This window comes from Balaenoptera ricei, chromosome 1 (assembly GCF_028023285.1).
Source record: "Balaenoptera ricei isolate mBalRic1 chromosome 1, mBalRic1.hap2, whole genome shotgun sequence".
In the NCBI taxonomy this organism is placed as follows: Eukaryota; Metazoa; Chordata; class Mammalia; order Artiodactyla; family Balaenopteridae; genus Balaenoptera; species Balaenoptera ricei.
The window spans coordinates 137090393-137110742 of record NC_082639.1 but is presented as its reverse complement, the minus strand read 5'-3'; the positions used below and the strand labels follow the sequence as shown (position 1 = coordinate 137110742).

At 44.3% G+C, this 20350-nt stretch overlaps 1 protein-coding gene and 1 long non-coding RNA gene across 4 annotated transcripts in view; one reads left to right on the top strand and one right to left on the bottom strand.

Annotated features, from left to right (window-relative positions):
* The window catches only part of LOC132373580 (uncharacterized), a 421816-nt gene that overhangs the window by 209251 nt on the left and 192215 nt on the right, over positions 1 to 20350 (bottom strand). The window contains exon 5 of one of the 3 annotated variants that reach the window (XR_009505460.1): positions 5454 to 5507. The exons of the other annotated variants lie outside the window; for them this stretch is intronic. This is a non-coding gene — a long non-coding RNA (uncharacterized LOC132373580). Of the gene's footprint in view, positions 1 to 5453; positions 5508 to 20350 lie in introns of those variants that run through there. 3 annotated transcript variants of the gene reach the window in all.
* Positions 1 to 20350, top strand: part of TNR (tenascin R) — an 83545-nt gene that overhangs the window by 5642 nt on the left and 57553 nt on the right. The window contains exons 3-6 of the mRNA XM_059936925.1: positions 5033 to 5296; positions 8614 to 8729; positions 10939 to 11089; positions 16283 to 16552. Of these exons, the coding sequence (XP_059792908.1) occupies positions 5033 to 5296; positions 8614 to 8729; positions 10939 to 11089; positions 16283 to 16552 (801 nt within the window). The remainder of the gene's footprint in view (positions 1 to 5032; positions 5297 to 8613; positions 8730 to 10938; positions 11090 to 16282; positions 16553 to 20350) is intronic.

Sequence of the window (20350 nt, the reverse complement as noted above, 5' to 3'; positions counted from 1 at the left end):
ATTTGTCCACACCTGCCCCCAGGGAAGGAGGTTAGTGCGGGAGCTGGCTGGTGAGCTGGCCACAACTCCCTGCAAAGCAACAGGATAAAAGAACAACCAGAGCAGGGGCTTGCAACAATCCAGAAAGCCGTTCCCTGGACTTCAGTCAGACCTGCAGAGATTCATCACCATCAGCCTCTGCATCTGCCAGCACTGCAGCCAGCCCAACCTTTGGCACCTGAAATCACTCGCTCCTCCGAGTGAGACACTTCATGGAACTAATTCCAACTGCTCTCACCACATACGTGCAAAATTGATGCGAGATCTAAAAAGTAAACAGCATGGCATCTTTGCAGATAAGCAACTCCAATTCCTCAAGCCGCAGTTTACTCCTTTTTAACTGCCTGCTCTTCCCCAAGTTCCCAAGTTGGAGCCCCAAAGAAAGTAAGACTAAGAATAATTCACAGCCCCCCACACACACTAAATTCCTTGAATCAAGGCATACGGCTCTTTTACAGTTTGCTTTCTAGTTCAATACCACTTCATTTTATAAGAATTACTGACACCCAACGTACACAGCTGCTGCTAAGTTATAGGGTGAAAGGTGACGGTCTCCTCCTTGGAGCCACCACTCTCAAGAAGGCTTCTTCCACAATCGACACCATTGCCACCAGGCTCAGGTCTCAAGATAAAGAACTTGCCAAGTTAAGTTGTCAAGATGAAAAAATCCTTCTGCACCTGTTTTTTACTTTAAAATCCCCAAATGCTCTGCTTGGATCATTCTCCTTCGTCGTGATTAGCTTTATTTTCTGGAGAAAGGGACTAAAAATGAATACACTGACTTGTCCCAAATACCCTAAGAACTGCTGGTGACTTGAAATTTGGAATGGCCATTTCTGTCACCATGATAGGAGGAGTCCCACACAGGAAACTTGGAATCAGCGTGTTGAATAACAAAAGCCAGGCCCTAGAGAATCTTTCTTTCTTTTTTTTTTTTTTTCTTGTTGTTGTGCTTTTGTTTTATTTATTTTTTATTTTTTAACATCTTTATTAGAGTATAATTGCTTTACATTGTTGTGTTAGTTGCTGCTGTATAACAAAGTGAATCAGCCATACGTATACATGTATCCCCATATCCCCCCACCTCGCATCTCCCTCTCACCCTCCCTATCCCACCCCTCTAGGTGGTCACATGCACCAAGCTGATCTCCCTGTGCTATGCAGCTGCTTCCCACTAGCTATCTATTTTACATTTGGTAGTGTATATATGTCCATGCCACTCTCTCACTTCATCCCAGCTTACCCTTCCCCCTCCCCGTGTCCTCAAGTCCATTCTCTGTGTCTGCGTCTGTATTCCTGTCCTGCCCCTAGGTTCTTCAGAACCATTTTTTTTTTTTTTTTTAGATTCCATGTATATGTGTTAGCAAATGGTATTTGTTTTTCTCTTTCTGACTTACTTCACTCTGTATGACAGACTCTAGGTTCATCCACCTCACTACAAATAACTCAATTTTGTTTCTTTTTATGGTTGAGTAATATTCCATTGTATACATGTGTCACATCTTTATCCATTCATCTGTTGATGGACACTTGCTTCCATGTCCTGGCTATTGTAAATAGTGCTGCAATGAACATTGTAGTACATGACTTTTTGAATTATGGTTTTCTCAGGGTATATGCCCAGTAGTGGGATTGCTGGGTCATATGACAGTTCTATTTTTAGTTTTTTAAGGAACCTCCATACTGTTCTCCACAGTGGCTGTATCAATTTACATTCCCACCAACAGTGCAAGAGGGTTCCCTTTTCTCCACACCCTCTCCGGCATTTATTGTTTGTAGATTTTTTGATGATGGCCATACTGACCACTGTGAGGTGATACCTCATTGTAGTTTTGATTTGCATTTCTCTAATGATTAGTGATGTTGAGCATCCTTTCATGTGTTTGTTGGCAATCTGTATATCTTCTTTGGAGAAATGTCTATTTAGGTCTTCTGTCCATTTTTGGATTGGGTTGTTTGTTTTTTTGATATTGAGCTGCATGAACTGCTTGTATTTTTTGGAGATTAATCCTTTGTCAGTTGCTTCATTTGCAAATATTTTCTCCCATTCTAAGGGTTGTCTTTTCATCTTGTTTATGGTTTCCTTTGCTGTGCAAAAGCTTTTAAGTTTCATTAGGCCCCATTTGTTTATTTTTGTTTTTATTTCCATTTCTCTAGGAGGTGGATCAAAAAGGATCTTGCTGTGATTTATGTCATAGAGTGTTCTTCCTATGTTTTCCTCTAAGAGTTTTAGAGTGTCTGCCCTTACATTTAGGTCTTTAATCCATTTTGAGTTTATTTTTGTGTATGGTGTTAGGGAGTGTTCTAATTTCATTCTTTTACATGTAGCTGTCCAGTTTTCCCAGCACCACTTATTGAAAAGGCTGTCTTTTCTCCATTGTATATTCTTGCATCCTTTATCAGAGATAAGGTGACCGTATGTGTGTGGGTTTACCTCTGGGCTTTCTATCCTGTTCCATTGATCTATATTTCTGTTTTTGTGCCAGTACCATACTGTCTTGATTACTGTAGGTTTGTAGTATAGTCTGAAGTCAGGGAGCCTGATTCCTCCAGCTCCGTTTTTCTTTCCCAAGATTGCTTTAGCTATTTGGGGTCTTTTGTGTTTCCATACAAATTGTGAAATTTTAGAGAATCCTTCTTAAAAGAAGTTTCTTACCTCTAGGATAAGCACCAGTCTGGAATTTGCATCCTAAACGATAGTCTGAATTATTCACTGATGTAGTTTATTTTTGAGGGCTGTGTATAAATGAAGGAAAGCATCTGGTACAATCAGTAACCCATCCTACAAACTGTAGGGGAAAGAACACACTAAGGATAGATCTTGGTTTGATAATCAGTTCAGCTATGACCCAACTCCCTTACTTTTGGCAAGTCCTTTAGCCTGGGTCTCAGTTTCTCCATTTGTAAAGTTGGGATAATTATATCTACCCAATCTACCTCATAGAGCTGCTATTAAAGGATTTTTTTTTTAAAAATCTAGTTAGATTGTTTATCTAAACATGTTTTATAGACTGAAATGCTATGCAAATGTAAAGTGGTATTGTACACTGGCTTAGAGATTCTAGAATCATTGTGCCTGGGTTCAAATCCTAGCTTCTGTGTTTGCGGACTCTGTGACTCAGTTTTCTTCTCTATAAAACAGGGGTAAAAATAATACCAATTCCATAGTGTTGGTGAGAGGATGAAATAAGAAAATCTATGTCAGAATGTTTAGCATTGTCCTTGGTGTGTAATAAATGCTCTATATAACCATGCAAAATACTGATAGGTTCTATATACCAACTCTTCTTTCTCTGGTCCAGGAGTCATTTGGTATGCATTATACAGGCTACCCCAAAGATCTTAGTGCAATTCAAAGCTTTCATCATGCCAGAGTTAGAAATGATATATGCTTATAAACTATCATTTGAAAGTTTGATTATTTAAATTTCATTTACATTCATCTAGTTTTATAAATTTAAAAAAAATAAATTTAAAATTTTTTTGTTTTGGTCAACATTTGCCATCTTTAATCAGAGGAAGCTCTGCTATCTAGACTGTTTTATACCATTCACAGTTTGGGGCAAAAGCAATCAAAGCAAATGCCCAACATTGTAAATATATGTTCCTCATTTCCATCTTATGAGTCCTCATTTACACCTCTGCCAAGGATTTGAGGCTGAGCACCACAGGGAGCACAGGCACCTTCTTTTCACACGGCCCTGTGACTAGCAGCTGTCTCAGTCCTCTGCTCTTGTAAAGGTGAAAGAGTGAGAATTCTCAGAGGAGAAATTCAACACCAATGACAACTTTTAAACTAACCAAAGCCTCCACTGCATATAAATTTATAAGTTAATTATGACTATTTAAATACTGGCCTGATCTTTGAGTTAATCTATGGGCAGGTCCAATTACAGGTATACTGGCGTTAACTTCCTAATTGATCTTAAAGTTTCAGTTATTTAATACCCCCACTACTGGTGAATCTTCACTTCCCAAGGGAACCATACATGAAAGGCTATTTCAGTGAGGTTTAATTTTTGGTGATTCTCTGAATAGCATTTGAAAAGTAGAACAAGAGAGAAAAGCAAAGCCCTCAAGAATGCTCCTTTCTCATCATCCCCAAAATCAAAGCTAATAAAAATTTGTTTAACACGAGTTACATTTCTTTCAAAACTTAAACAGTCTCCTTTTAACAGGGAAAATAAAGTGTTATGGAATGTCTTCATCAGTCCATGGTATCTAGGATTTACTGTTTTGGCTTCTTGCATTTTGCAAAATAACCGGGAATAAGCCTTTATTTCCACTTGCCAAATCAAATACTGGCTCCCAGGGTAATCTGGTAACAATAATTTATTAAACTACCAAAAATATTAGCCAATGTATGCTGTTAAATATCTAACAACTAGCTCTCTGAGGGAAAAAATAAAAAGCCCCGCTTTGTAGCATTTGCCAACTTCCATGGTGTAAATACTCCCTCCGTGGCCAATTTCAAACTACCAACATGAAGTCACTAAATGTAGAGTTGGAAACAGCTGTGCATTAGCACACAATTACATAGTATTTCTATCAGAGAGATACAATACATGTAAATTGACTCAAGGGCATAGATAATAGTAAAATGTAGTGAAGTAATTCGCCAATGATGAGTTTGGAGTATTCATAATTTTGTTTTTAAGATAATTTACTTAATTGTAAGTTAATATTGAATACAATTTAATCTTCAATAATGACTATTTAAAACTGTCTTGCAAAATTCGACAATCAACTTTCCTGAGCCAGTAGAAGCCGGCTCCAGCACACCACTAACTCATGGCCCTATAGGGATGGGAGTACTGAGCACAGAAAAGATAAGAACCTGCCTGCAAAGGGAATTACCCATCACTCAAAGGCAATGAGCTGAGCAGAATATACAGACAGGGCATGTGGGGTGAGATGTGAGGAAGGAAGTTGGGTCCAGGATGGGGAAGGCAGTCCTCTGAGCTCATGCTATCTGTGTATTGCCTCCTGGTAGTTGCCCCTCCAGAGGACTTGCGAGTGGCTGGTATCAGCGACAGGTCCATTGAGCTGGAATGGGACGGGCCGATGGCAGTGACGGAATATGTGATCTCTTACCAGCCGACGGCCCTGGGGGGCCTCCAGCTCCAGCAGCGGGTGCCTGGAGATTGGAGTGGTGTCACCATCTCGGAGCTGGAGCCAGGTCTCACCTACAACATCAGCGTCTACGCTGTCATTAGCAACATCCTCAGCCTTCCCATCACAGCCAAGGTGGCCACCCGTACGTACCATTTCCCCATCCTGTTTCATTCTTCTTTTCTCCTACATGAGATCATGGGCATTCATGATAGTAGTGTCTTTTCTTAATTCTTCAGGGATGCCTGCAATCATCATTGCTCTTGAGGGGAAGGGCTTCCAACGTGACCCACTTAGGAAAGGGTACATCATTAAAAGGGCACTTCCAAGAAAGAGTTTCCAAATCCAGGCAACCCCTATCAATTATAGAACCAAAAGGACAAAAAGTACTTTAATTATTGAGTTCTGACTTGTTATAAGCTAGTCTGATTAGAAGTCAAGGAAAGTATGAGACTTATATAGACTTCCAATCTAGTTAGAGACTAGAAACCAGGAGATATGAAATAGGATGTATAATAAGCAGGTGCTAAATGGTATGTTACAGATGGTAAGTGTATAACAGAGTGGGAAAAAAAATCTTATTTAAAACCACAAATGAAAACACCCACCTCCCCTCATAGCATTATTTCTTCATGATCGTTTATTTAGTAAAATATCCTGATAGTCCATTTTGATTATAAATGTTGAGGCTCTAAAGCATCGTTTAGAAAGACGACGGGGCAAAAGAGAGACAGACAGACACAGAGAGCAAGCTAAACTCTTCTCCATGAGAAATGGAAGTGTTCTATTTATAACAGAGAAACTGCTATAGGTATGTATCTATATTTTGTATGCTTATTTAAGCACAGAAATTTTTTTAAAAATTGCATGCCAAATATTAACATTGACTACATCAAAGAGCAGAATAAGAAAGAGATGGGAAGGGGCTGTTATTTAGTTTTCTTTATACACCTCCGAATTCTTCAATTATCTTTCCAACACCACTTGTCCAGCTCTCAAATGCCAGCTGGGTGTCCAACAATCCAGTTCAATTCAGTTCAATATCTATCCACCTGGAGTTAGCAACAGATCCCACAAGCTAAGGCCTCAGTCTCACAGGGCCTCAACGTCAGTCGCCAGTCACAAGTCCCAGGTTGTCACCAGGACTTCTGACTGACCAGCTATAAATTTAAGGAGTTCCCACAACCCCTGCTTACTTTTGGTAATTCCTTAGAACTCACAGAGCTTTACTCTCTATTACCAGCTTCTTATAAAGGATACAACTCAGGAACGACCAAATGGAAGACATGCATAGGGTGAAGTATGGGGTGTGGAGTTTCCACGTTCTTTCTGGACAAGCACCCTTCTCAGTACCTCCATGTGTTCACCAACCCGGAAGCCCTCTGAACCCCGTTGTTTAGGGTTTTTCTATGGAGGTGTCATTACACAGGCATGATTGATGAAACTACTAGCCATTGGTGATTAACTCAAGTCAGCCCCTTTCCCCTCCCTGGAGGTTGGGAGGTGGGGCTGAAAGTTCCAACCCTCTCTCTAAATCATGCCTCGGTTTTTCTGCAGACCAGCTATCTAGGAGGTCCCAGCTACCAGTTATCTCATAATCATACAAAAGATACTCTTATCACTCTGGGAATTCCTAGGGTTTTGGGAGCTGTGTGCCAGAACAAAGACCAAATACTTATTTTTTATTACATAATGCAGAGAATTTAGCAGTAGCAGGAAACGGGAACAAGACGTGACCATGAAACATAAGCCCCTGGGTTGGTAAATGGGACTTATCACCAAATATGGGATGAGAGATCTGAGCCCATTTTATGTAGCTCTTAAATGACAAGATGGTATCTGGGTAACAAATGTCATGAAAGTTCAGAATAAGAAGAGGTTGAAGTAGGAAGAGTTGGCTTTGAAGTCTTCATGGAGGCCCAAGGACTTGAGTTGTGCTTTGAAGGATGTAAGCATAGGGGCAAGCAGAGGGAAAAGGATTTAAGAAGTCATTTTGTCCCCTTGCTTTTCAGGTGACAAAGATCCTGTTATAATATTGGACTCCCCCTATGAATGCTGCCTTTTTTTAATATGCCTGTAATTATCTCTGTTTATATTTGACCTTTTTCTTCAATTCCTCTCGTGCTTGAGAACTAGTTTAAAATATCTGCAATGATTGTGTAGAGAGGCAGGTCACCATCTGCCGCTTTTCCCACCTTGCTCCAGGATGGGTCACCTCAGCAAGAGCCTGGCCCGACTCCCAGGCGTCTCTTCTCTGATCTACGTGCACATGCCATGATGAGGTTTCCATCTCCCATGGTCTTTATTACACCAATTCAGGGCATCCCCTCAGGCAAGCTCCCAGGTGACAAGGACAGAATCATGTAAACTCCCCTGACACACCTTCAAGTGGGTTCAGAATCAGCCCTGCCTTTCACCAAGAAGCATGAGGAAGCTTCCAAACAGGAAGGATGAGAACCTGTCAATTTTCCAATGGGAATATCCCAGGAGAGGCACAGCTAAAATGGGGGCAGGCTCACTGGAGAACTGAGAAAAGTCGTGCTGTCCTATTTCAGAGCTGGTAATTGGAATTCCATTAGGACAAGCATACTTCCACCTGTGCCTCTGTGTGTGTGTGTGTGTGTTTGTGTGTGTGTGTGTGTGTGTGTGTGTGTGTGTGTGTTGGGGAGGGGGTGGGGGAGGAGGGTGTAGGGAATGGAAAAAGAGGGAGATAAGCAGAGAAACTAAAAATGAGATACATGAGGCAAAGGTGAGTGAAGGAGAGAAGGGAGAGAGAATGAAGGAACAGCTGGAGAAAAGAAGGAGCTAGTGGAGTGAGAGTGAAAACCCCAGTATCTGCTACTGTCCCTTGGTTATGCCCTTGCTTTGCTTGTATACATGAAATGGAAATTTCAGACCATCCTAGATGTGGCGATTTGAGCTAAACAAGATATTCTTAGGGCACATCACATGATCGAGAAAAGCATTCCAGACTATATTCTGAAGTTGGCTTCCTCCACGTATTTCATTACTCTCTCTGTGCCCTGGTTTCCTGGGTGTGAAATGGAAACAGTGATGTTAGCCTTTATATTGTCTCTCAGGAACCCTTAAAGCCTCTGAAGACAGTGTTCAGTTTCTCTGAAAAAGGCATTATGTTAAATGCCAAGATTCACCACCTTAGTAAGGAAAGGAAAGTATGGTTTTTTTTATTTTAATAGTAACCTATTATGTAAAAGAAAGCATAAAAAAGTATTTATTAGGTTATGTTTGTTAACTTTATTCATATATTCGCCCACACTGAGTGCCAAGACCACAGTGGCATGGGCTGATCCCTTACCTGGAACCCACCACCTGTGTAATGAGATTGGGATAGCCTGCCAATCACACGCCACCACACCCATGGTGTGGAGGGAGCACCAGGTAATGCTCTCTGCCCCTGCCAGGGAGAGCCATGACATGGTCACCCACATTGCTGTGTTCCAGATCTCTCCACTCCTCAAGGGCTACAATTCAAGACGATCACAGAGACCACCGTGGAGGTGCAGTGGGAGCCCTTCTCATTCTCCTTCGATGGGTGGGAGATCAGCTTCATTCCAAAGGTAACCCTCACCTGTCAGACTGCCAAACAGCCTTATTTGGGGTATTCATACCCTTAACTTGGAATCGGGGCAGCAAAAAAGGCACCCCCCCCCCAATCTCTCTCTCCATGCCATTAGGACACAAAGGGGCATTTTGTGGGTATATGGGCTACAGAACATTTCTTTCACAAAGGCATGGTAAGGACTGAGTAATGGCCCTGAGCCTGGCACCTGGGCCTTGGATGACAGGAGAATACGGAAGCAGCCACCAGCCCCAGCTCTCTGCTCAGAAAGCTCTAGGGTTTAGCAAGCTGTAATTTTAGCAAGTCTGAAAACTGAGACCTTCAAAAAGTTGGGGCATCTCTTTAGGACATAAGAAAAGCCAAACTGAATCGGTCTCATAATCAACCCACAGCTTCCTTCTGTGCAGACAGATGCCCCAAAAGTCAGTTTGCATGGCTTCAGTCTCTAAAGGTCAGAGATGTAACACAAAAACACCTTTCATAACCTATTCATTGAGAAAATTTTTCCTTAAACAAATTATATTAAAAATTATCCTAAGATTCCTTTCCATTCATCAAAGCAGTATTTTATTTTATTAACCCTAAAACTACTTTTCTAAGTTGCCAGAGGCGCCTGACTAGTTCTAGTTTTCCAGGATTTATTAATGCCACTGATGTTTTCCCTAACTATACCACTCATAAGGGTATAATGTTTAATCATACTCCTTTCCTCTGTCTTCATCTTTCAATATCAAAGAAGATTTTTTCAGTCATTCATCAGACTTAATGACATATGACACATTTTGGCCAATGAGACTATGATTTCACCATTGTTTTACTTCAAAATTCTTAGAGGCATGGACTGTTGGAACTGATGACCCTTCATTTTATATCTAGTTTGTTTAGTTTATAGAGACTAAGACTCAGTGAACTTAAATTATATCAGACAGCTAGTTGGTGGCAGGCTTAAAAGAAGAATTGGGTCTCCACTTCCTATTCCAGGGCTCTGTCCACTTCTCTTATGTGGATATAGTCATGTCATGGAAAGCTAAATACATCGAAGCAGACATTCTATACACATACGTTCTTATATGTCTTATCTGCATTAAAATGGCCAGTAAAGTAGGGTGGGCAATTGGATTTAAAACAGGGCCAAGAGAATCATGTCACTCTGCCGCTCAGGCAGGAAAAGAACAATGCCAGGTTGGCCTGTTTTACATCCAATATGTAAAACTCTAAGAGTGGGACTAGCCAGGGCATGCCAAGGTCAAATATACAGCCACAGAGAATAACTGTATGATCTGTAGGTTGAGGCCAGTGGGAGGTCACGTTGATTTATAAAAGTGTGGCTATAAATTACATAATAGGGCACTCCAGGTGACATGAACAGAGACCAAAGAATAGTAGAGAAGGGCAGTGCCACAAAAAAGAGCCCTCTTGTCACCTCCATTTCCAGAGGCACACAGAGAAAATGTATAATAATAGGCAAACAGACAGACAGATAGGCGGGTAGAAAGATACAAAATCCTGGACCCAACATCATCAAGTTGATCTTTTTCATTTCCTCTTCCACCAACTTGTCTCTTTCTTCTCTCCTTTGTATTATTCTTTGTTCTACCCCTTTTCTCTTCTTTGTACTTCACAGTTGGTTATGTCATGGATTCCTAACTCATCTGGGTAATAAGACGTTGACAGATTTGCAGCCAGTGTAACACCATGAGAAACTCCAGATACAGCAAAATAATAGCTCCGGCTCATTAAAAAACTGGAAATGTCTTAGTTTGAAACATGTTGTCATGTACATAAAGATGTTTACACACATACATACACAACTAGACTCTTCTAAATAGCCAAGGGCATGCTCACCATGATAAATGCCAAAAAATCTGATAGATGGTAAGCATCAGACATTTCATTTTTTGGCAAGAGCCAATCTACATCACCTCATGACTAATTTTTATTGGCAAACTCAGTAGACTCAGGAGAAGCCAAAGAAATGTTCTTGAAAATTGGTTCTCCGTTTGCCAAATCCTCATAGAGTGGTGGCATTCTTCTTGATCGATCCTGCTGGGAGTCATTCCTGGCCCCAGACCCTCAGCTGTCAGCCTGGAGGGCAGAGAAGTGGTCCCCATCTTTAATTCACAGTGTCTCACACATTTCCCTCCCATTGATTTCCTCTTTTGCTTTCTCTGCTTCTCCCTTCCCCCCCCCCCCCCGCCACCCTCCAGAACAATGAAGGAGGGGTGATTGCCCAGCTCCCCAGTGACGTTACATCCTTCAACCAGACGGGATTAAAGCCTGGGGAAGAATACACTGTCAATGTGGTGGCCCTGAAAGAGCAAGCCCGGAGCCCCCCTACCTCGGCCAGCGTCTCCACTGGTGAGTGCCTCCAACCTTTCACCCTATGGCTACCCATTAGGTCACTCAGGAAAAACTGAAGACTCACCCAGGAAGTAGAGAGACAAAGGGGTGCTAGGATTTCTCCCACAGCTGAGATTAATTTGGGTACCTGGAGATGGAGCTACTCGACCAGATGCTTAGCTGAACATCTTCCTTATTCTTGCAAGCACAAAAATCTGGAAGAGTATTCTATGGGGAAATTCTTTGTTAGGATCTCCAGCGTATGTCTTCTGATCTTATTCATTAAGAGGTCTTGTATGTCAGCCCCTAGTATCTTGAGCTTTGGAACCAGCAAGAGCTAATTCACTCTTATTTATTGTGAGATTTGCAGAAAGTCATCTGACCTTCCCAAACCTCGATTCATTTGACAATGATGAACTTCATAGAAATGACATGAGGATTAAATCAGATAAAGCACACAAAGTGATTAACACTGTGTCAATGACAGTGAGTGCTCAATACCTTGTGTGTATACATACACTCAGAGAACACGTTTAGAAGTGAGAGCGGGAAACATCGTTCAAAACCAGTAATTGTGGGTTGGGTCACTGTTCAAGGTGATGACTTAAGTTGATTATTATTTCATCCCCACAGTTCCTCTCAGGCAAGACCATTATATTTCTAGGTTTGATTCATTAACTGTATCGCATTTTGCTTTATTGTTTCCTTAGCTAACAAAGGATGCTGTAAATTAACAATTATGATGCATGTGTGTGTGCCCTCACCAAGAATTTCTCAAAAGTTATAAATAGCTTCTGGTATCATTTTTCGTTCTCATTTTATTGATGGGAGAGTTGAAACTCGAAGGTTAAGCAATGTTCCCTGTTAGTAACAGAGACTGAGGTAGGCGAATATTGGTACAGCTTTATTTTTCATAAACAGAAACTGACACCTAAGAAAACCAGTCATGAGTGCAGGACAAAGGCCAAGTTGGCCATAAAAGGGAATCACAACACTATATAATGAGCCCATGTTTATGGATTAGTGATTCATACTTTGTTAATTGGGTCCAAACTAAACAGCATCAGGTGCTGAGGCTTATGCTCAGTCTAGAAAACACTGGTTTAAAAGTATTGTGGCATTAGATTATGCTCCATTAGAGCACCAGTTTTCCATGGCCATGCCTCAAGGCAAGGAGGAAGTGGAGATGCAGGTTTCTAATTACTCCCACTCCCATGCCCCTCACACCCTCCAACCGAGGCAGCGCCACTTTTGTCTGTTTTATATTTTGTACAATCATTTAAGATTTTGTTCTTTTAAAAAAGAATATTAGCCCCCTCCTCCCCAAAAGGCTTTAAAACCACTATGCTTATCCAAATATGTTTTAGAAGAAACTCTAGAGCCATAAAGTCTAAAAGTACTCTGGAGGAATCTCTCCAGACAACAGTGGCCAAAGTTTTCCCCCAGTTCTGCTTCCCAAGGTTATGCTGGACCCTGAAGAGTTGATTTGGTAACACGTGTAGATTCTCCTCTTCTAATGCGGAATGTTTCAGGGTCCCCAGATCACTTCTGTGATTTGATATTAAGAAAGTATTAGTAGGAAAAAAAAAAAAGCTAGAAGGAGATGGTTCATAAGAGGGCAGAGAAGAACATTACAGATGTAGGATGCTTTTCTTCCAAAGTACTGACAGCACTTAGAGAAGATAGTCCAACTCTGCTTTAGTCTTCTACTTAAACCACATTTTGACAAAATTTGCAGTATTTTTTGGTTTGGAATTTCCTTAAGATTAAAATTAAAAGTTCCAGATCTAGTCATCTGTGGTAAAGCCAGGCAGAATTTTTTTCAATTAAGAAAAAAAAGTCCTAGTTCATATTTTGGGATTGTGTACAGAATTACGAAGAAATGGAAAGAAAAATATTTATTCCAGTTTACTTTTTGAGTAGGATGTGTGTTTGTTTAAAAATTAGGGCTTAAGTTGAAAGTAAGCTGATACCTCCTTGACTGGAATGGGACATGGCTACCCAATGGCCAACTGAAGGGCCGAATCCAAGGACGGCTGCAGAAAAGATTGTTGGCTCCCAGCCCTGTCTGCTGTTTTTAAGAAACAATTGTTTAATTATTTCCTTCTGCTAACGTCTGACCCACACCAACCCCCTCCTGCGAAGCTCTGAGTCCTCATCAGGCACGCAGGCTGGCTTCTTCCAGGCAGGCCATTTTGGGAATTCAAATTACAAGACCTCCTGCAGCCAGAGCCCTTGGTGCTACACAGTCACATTTTAATATGATCAATCATTATGATTAGGATTTGGGGACTTAAAGAGCTGATGGACAAAAGCCTTACAGGGTCATCTGAGTTTTGGTGACATCTTTTTTTTTTTTTTTCCAAGAAGCTCCAATTCATTGAAATGCTTCACTTTCTTTCTTATGCATATAGAGAGTCATCTATTTATTTCATTTACTCAACACCCATTTACTGAGTGTCTACTATGTTTCAAGCACTATGTTTATTCAGCAGTTAGGAGATCACTTCCTCCATCTCATTATTAAATTAAATGAAATTAAAAAGGCCCAAGTTACCTAAAACCACTAAATACAGCGTGCAGAAAAGAAAACATCTGGATATATTCTGTTAAATCTCATTATTACTCCAAATATGAAAAACAGAACTTCACTTTCACTCCAAATCAGGTGGCATCAAAACCAAAATGGTCTGGTGATTTTCATTTTGGCTGGTGCCAGACCAAAAATCCTAAGCTGCTTAATAGAGAACAGGACTGGGCTAGACCCAGAAAGAGGGTGGGGTACCCAGCGAAAGGCCCAACTCGGAAAGACTGAGAGGCTCCAAGTCAGGCTGAGACAGTCCTGAGGGAGATACTCCATTCTGGAGACAGACGAGGAGGTGGTCCAGTGCAGACTGGTTAGAAAACACAGAAAACAGTCTTCGTCAAGACTCTCTGGTAACAAGGGGAAAACGCTTTCTTAAACTAGCTGTAGCAAAAAAGATAATTTACTGGAAGGACACAGAGTGTCTTATGAAACCCCAGGGCCAGAAATGCATCTGAGTCTCACAAAAGACTTGAACCAAAAAATGGAAAGTCAAGAACCGAGTTATTCTCTATACCTTTCTAGAAGCGCCACATGGTCACTCATTTCTGCTTCTCTCTGTGTATTTGATCCTAAAAATCTGCACCCAGTTCCAGTATGTGTGTGACTGGGGGAGGGGTTCCCCACACCAAGCAATTCTCTGCAACACCAGCTGGGTGTCCTACCATTCAACTCAATTCCAACACATCTACCCGGAGAGAGCATTGGATTCCACAGGTTGGAGGGCTCAGTCCCACAAGACTACCCTCCACTTCAGATGCCAATCACGAGTCCAGGTTGTCACCCGTGCTTCTGACTGACCAGCTACAGATTGGAGGTTCCTACGACCCCTCCTTGGGTTTGATTAATTTGCCAGAGCAGCTCATATAACTCATGAGGAAACTCATTTTCTCACTGAATTACTGGTTTATCACAAAGGATATTAAAGGATACAAATCAACAGCCAGATGAAGAGATACATAGATGAGGTCCTGAACAAAGGAGTTTCTGCTCCTGTGGAATTTGGGGCCCATCACAGTGGCACATGGAAGCATTCTGGTTCCCCAGCCTGGAAGCTCTCCAAACCCAGTCCTTTTGGGTTTTTATGGAGGCTTCATTACATAGGCATGATTGATGGACTGACCAGATGTCAGGGGTGGGACTGAAAGTTCCAACCCTCTAATCACCTGGTTGGGTCCCTTGGCAACCAGCTTTCTCCCTCGCTTCATTAACATAACAAAAGACAACTTGCTCACTCTCAACACTTAGGAAATTCCCAGGGTTTTAGGAGCTCTGCACTAAGAAGGGAAGACCAAATATGTAATTATTAAAAATCACCTTTTCCCCTTTCTCCTCTTCTCTTTCTCTCTCTCTCTCTCCCTCTCTCTCTCTCTCTCGCTCTCTCGCTCGCTCCCCAGATCAGATGTTTTCTATTTATTTGTGAATATGGTAGAGAATGGCCAGACCAGCCCTGGCTCTACATGGTCCAAAACCAGCTAACCAGAGAGCCAGAGTCTGTGGTTCCAGTTCCAAATCCTTGAAGAATATTAATATTAATGTTAATCAGCCCCAGCTAGAGGGGTGTAGTCCATAATAAATGCAAACATGGAAGCCGGGCCAGCTCTTTTTAGAAGATAATGAGTAATTCAAAGGAGGGCACGTCAGCCATCCAGACACACCATGAGGAGTTGAGAACACCATTTTCTATTCTACTCACTAAGCCCTTTCTATTTCCCTTCTACATTCTCTCACCTTGCCCCACCGTCACCATCATCTAATTCAATATGAACAGGACCCCAAGTGGGTGCTGGAACCAGGGTGGTAGGACTCCTAGGAAACCAACCAGCTTTTCCTAGGTAACACCATCCCACAATGGTGTTCCCTTCAGGTGCTCAGTGCCAGAGGCCAGGACTCACGAGGGACACATGCTGAATCACCTGGAGGGACTGTGTGTGACTGCAGTGCCCTCCTGGCTCAGGAATACGCAAGAACCGGTGGGGAAAAAACAGCCCACAGGAGGCTGTTCCAAAACTGAGATCCTTGTTTTTACAGAAGAGCAAGTTTCCCCAGAAGGCATATTTCATATCCAAAAATACAAATGTCTGTTGGGTTTTTGACTGTCTTAGCAGCTGGTTGACTGAGTTGTCAGTACAGCTGAGCAGGGACATCTTCTGGATAATCGTGATGCCCTCATTGGCAACCAAGTTGGAAGTCTCAGATGTTTAGATAGGGATGCTAATTTCATAGATCTTTCCTTGGGGCTCACAGAATGTGAGAGCTGGGCACACCCGAGAAACACAGTTCTCTGTTGTCTCATAGCCTCCTGACAGAACAGTGCTGGCCCTCTCAAGCCAGTAAGTGCCCTTCCCTTGCCTAAACTGGGAAGTGCCAATCCTAAAAACCACAGCCCCGTGACAGCAAGATTCAGGGGACCTAAGATCCAGTGTCTGTTCCCCCATTGAAAAACCATGGGTCCTCAGGAAAGAGATTTTATCTGTGTCTCAATTTCCCCATCTGTAAAATGGGATAATAATACCCATTCTCTCTCTGACCGACCAGGCTAATGTAAGGAGGAAAGGAAAGGAAAGAGCTTAAGTCAGAGGCTCACTTCTCAAACTTTTTTTTTCTATTGGATCCTTCTCATTCAGTCATTGATGGGCCCACGCACATCCTGGTTCGAGATGTCTCCGACACTGTAGCCTTCGTGGAGTGGACCCCACCTCGAGCCAAAGTCGATTTCATTCTCTTGAAGTACGGCTTGGTGGGCGGGGAAGGCGGGAAGACCACCTTCCGACTGCAGCCTCCCCTGAGCCAGTACTCGGTACAGGCCCTGCGGCCCGGCTCCCAATACGAGGTGTGGGTCAGCGCAGTCCGTGGGACCAACGAGAGTGAGTCCACCACCACCCAGTTCACAACAGGTGAGGCTGTAGGTGGGGTGGGGCGCGGGGCAGCAGAGCCCGAGGAGGGGAGAGGGTGCTGAGCCCGCTGGTATCCTCATGGCAAGAGGGGCATCCAGGGAGAGAGATGACGTGTGCTTGGGCAACCACGTATCACAGACACTGCAGGAAGGAAGCGAGAGGTGTCAGGGCATCCCGGTGAGGTCACATCTCAGGGCAGAGGAGCGCACAGCACCAGTGGACGGGAGAGCTGGGATCCTGTCCTGCCTCTGCTACCAGCCAGATCTGTGGCTTGACAGAAGTCTCTTCCCCTCGGGTTTCAGGTTTCTCCTTTATAAAATGAAAAGTCTGTCCTGAAGTCACTTGACGTTCCCATCGCTAGCCCAAAGGGCAATTTTGTGAGGGTTCAGTACCCCTTCCTGGAGTCACTTGATTGCAATTTGCCGGAAATGGCTGTAATGATTCCATAAATCCACAGTGACTACACCAGCACGACGGCGCCCCTTGGAGTTGTGCAAAGCCCGGCCTGCACGCCTGGAAGCAGGCCTTCCACCTGAGAGTCTGTGACTCATCCTGCCGTTTGTGAGCACCGGCAAGAAGGCTAATGTAGACCCGGCTCCGATAGTCGGGCAAGGCCAGACCTCACGACCTGCTCCCTGGCTCTCCAGGAGCCCATCAGGCCGACCGGCTAGCGGACAAGTAGGTCAGGCACCATCCAAAGACAGGCTCCCTGGCACTCTCACTGGGTGGTCGGGGGCTGTGACCCGACAGTGAGTCTCCATCTAACCCAGATACCCAGTCTCGGCCTCTCTGCCCTGTTGGGGGGCAGCAGCGGGGTGGTCACACATCAAGGAATGTCTCTGCCAACTCCCCAGTTGTTGCAGAGATCAAAGGAAACTGCCGGCTTCTGTAAGATCTAAGAACCGGCATCTCCTGATGGGGTAAAGTAGGAGAATCACTAATTCAGGCATCCTACATTGAGTGGTGGCCTAAGAGTCTGTTACGGGATGGGGTAAGCCAGCCAAGGGGCTTCACGGAGGTTCAATAAACAGCACCATTACCCTCCACCTGTGTTTAAAATCAGCTGATAAATAAGGCAAAGAGTAAGACAGATGGAGGCCAAAATATCCCCTAGCTTAGTGTTGGATGGTCTTGCCAACGGATGGACCCTGTGGACCTGGGCAAGACCCCCATCTGGCGGAAGTTGTGGGGCTACTCAGGTTAGGGCTTACAGCACAGAGGAACAAACAGAGGCCGACCCCCATGTGCAGACGGCTCCCATGAGAGAGGGGAGCAGGAGGGCCGTGCCCGGGCCTGCTACAAAACTCACCATTGAAGCAAGTCCATCTTCCCCAGCAGAAGAAAGAGGGAGGCCGGGAATCTCATAATGGGTTTCCCTCCACCCCAAAGGAAACATTGGGAGGGGGAGAAAAATTCCCTGTTACAAGGGAGCAAGCATGGACACTGATGAAACGGAGAAGGCAGCTTGACTCTGAAAGAGGCCCTCTCAGGTTTGCTCTCCAGCCCCTGTGCCAGACTCCACCCCAGCCAGGGGTCGCTGGTCAGATGTTTTACTGAACACATGTTGGGATCTCCAGTGACTGTGCATATGTCTTTAAAATAAAGGGACTACATTCTGCCCATGTCTCTTGCCTTCTTTTCCCCTCAGTGAACCAAAACTGCTCAGGGCCTCACACACAAGCTCCCTTCTTGGTGAATTCAAGGTCAGCCCTGCCCACCCCCGAGCCTTTGCACCCCCAGGACACGGTCTGCTCCGGTGCTGGGACCTCCTGAGGGCCATGAGTCCTGCATTCTTTTTTAATTTCAACATAGTTTTTGTGTGAAAAGTGGTTTCTTTGTGCTTTACTCAGATAAGGAGTTTGAAGAGGCAGAAAAGGAGACGAGAGCTCTCCAGCGGCAGGACGGAAAGCATAATTCTTGATGTTTACGTCAACGAGATGGAAGCAGGACTGGCTGGTGGCCCAGGAAAATTCCAATCAAGACAATTACATTCTGCCTCCTAGAAGCTCCCCCTGAGTTTCCGCTCGTTGCGTGATTCTCTGTTTCCGGTTGCCGGGAGGATGGGCAGCTGTTAGGTGGCTACCTTCTGCAGGCAGCAGCAGCCTGTACCTCCAAGCTGCCCCCCTCTGCCCGAAGCGGGTGAGGGGGCAACAGGGGCGGGGTGGGTTGCCGCGGACAGCTTTGCAGCCCAGCTCTCAAGGCCTGGGGTTGGCAGGTGCTGGTTGAATGAGGAGAAGATGCCTGCACCCTCACGGCAGGGCCCTCAGTCATTTCAGAACTCTGCTTAAATTCAAATTAGCCAAAGTGCTTTTCCAGGTGATGGCTTCGACACTAGGAGCGCACTAATTGCACAGGCAATTAAAACGGGGATTTGCTTCCTGCGTGGTGAGCAGGGTATTTGTCTGGGTCTTAGAGCCGCTCGGAGAAAGGAAAGCACCGATGGAAGCCCACTAAGGCCAATGGTTAGAGAGAAGGCACCCCAGGGAAACCCGGAGACCAGTCTCCCGAACCTCCCTGCCCTCCGTAGCTCTGGTTGCAGTTGCCCTCATGGGGGCATTCCCAGGACTCTTTTGGTGGATCCTTCCGCAAACCACTGGAGAGAAGCACGGAACAGATTCTCCCTCACAGCCCTTGGAAGGGAGCCAACACGCTGGTCTCAGACTTCCAGTTTGTGAGACAATACATTTCTATCGTTGAAGCCACCCAGTGTGTGGCCCTTGGTGGCGGCAGCCCCAGGAAACGCATACAAAGGTCCAAGTCACAACAGCTGGAGCTCCCACCTGCTGGGCGGGGACTGTACTCTGAGATTCTCCTGGAAATGCCTCCACAAGTTCAACCTGGATGGCCCTTGTCAGCCAGCCAAGACCAGCTGCCCTCAGTCAAAGCTGTTCTTTTCCCTGTACCACCTGGCCCCAAGCATCCTCAAAATCCCCAGTTGGAATATTTAACAAGACTTTTCCAAAGGCTTTGAGGGAGCAGACAAGACAGAGAACTGACAGTATTCATTCAGCCACTTCACATGTGCTTAATGAACACCTAGTAGGTGCCAAGCACTGTCCTAGGCAGTGAGGATGCAGAATAAACAAGATAGACAAGATCCCAGTTCACATGAGTTACATTCCAGGGGGGGAAACGAGATAAGGAAGAAGAAAAGAAACATATGGGATCATTTCAATCACGAGGATTATGCTAAAAGAATGAAATGGATGATATAGAGGGAGTAGTCAGAAAGGCCTCTCTGAGGAGCTAAAGTTTTAACCAAGACCTAAGTGACCTCAGTCATGTGAGGGTCTGGGGAAGAGCGTTCCAGGCAAAAGTAGCAGCCAGTGCAAAAGCCCTGGGGTGAGAATAAGCTTGCTGTGATTCAGGAGCAGGAAAAAGGCAGTACAGCTGGAGAACAGTGAGTAAGGGTAGAATGTTCCAAGGTGCCACCTGAGAAGCAGGCAGGGCCAGATCACGTAGAGCCCTGCGGGCCACAATTAGGAGTTCGTAATAGGAAGCAGCGGAAAGTTTTCAGCAGGAGAACTGCTTGATTTAACTTATGTTTTAGAGGTGAGAGTCTACAGACCCAGCCTCTCCACAGGGCCCCCACTGGACACCTGGTTTTACCTTGCCCCTAGCTTGCTGGTGTGTTGCAGAGACCAGCATAGCTCCCACTTGCCAGGGTGCCCTTCAGCTGCCCCTCCTAGAGGTCAGGCTTCAAGACCTAGGGGGAGCAAACCATTTCACTCCACCCCAGTCCTAAGACACCTGCCTTCTCCAGCCCTCATTCTCAGGATTGATCTCTTTGGGGATCAT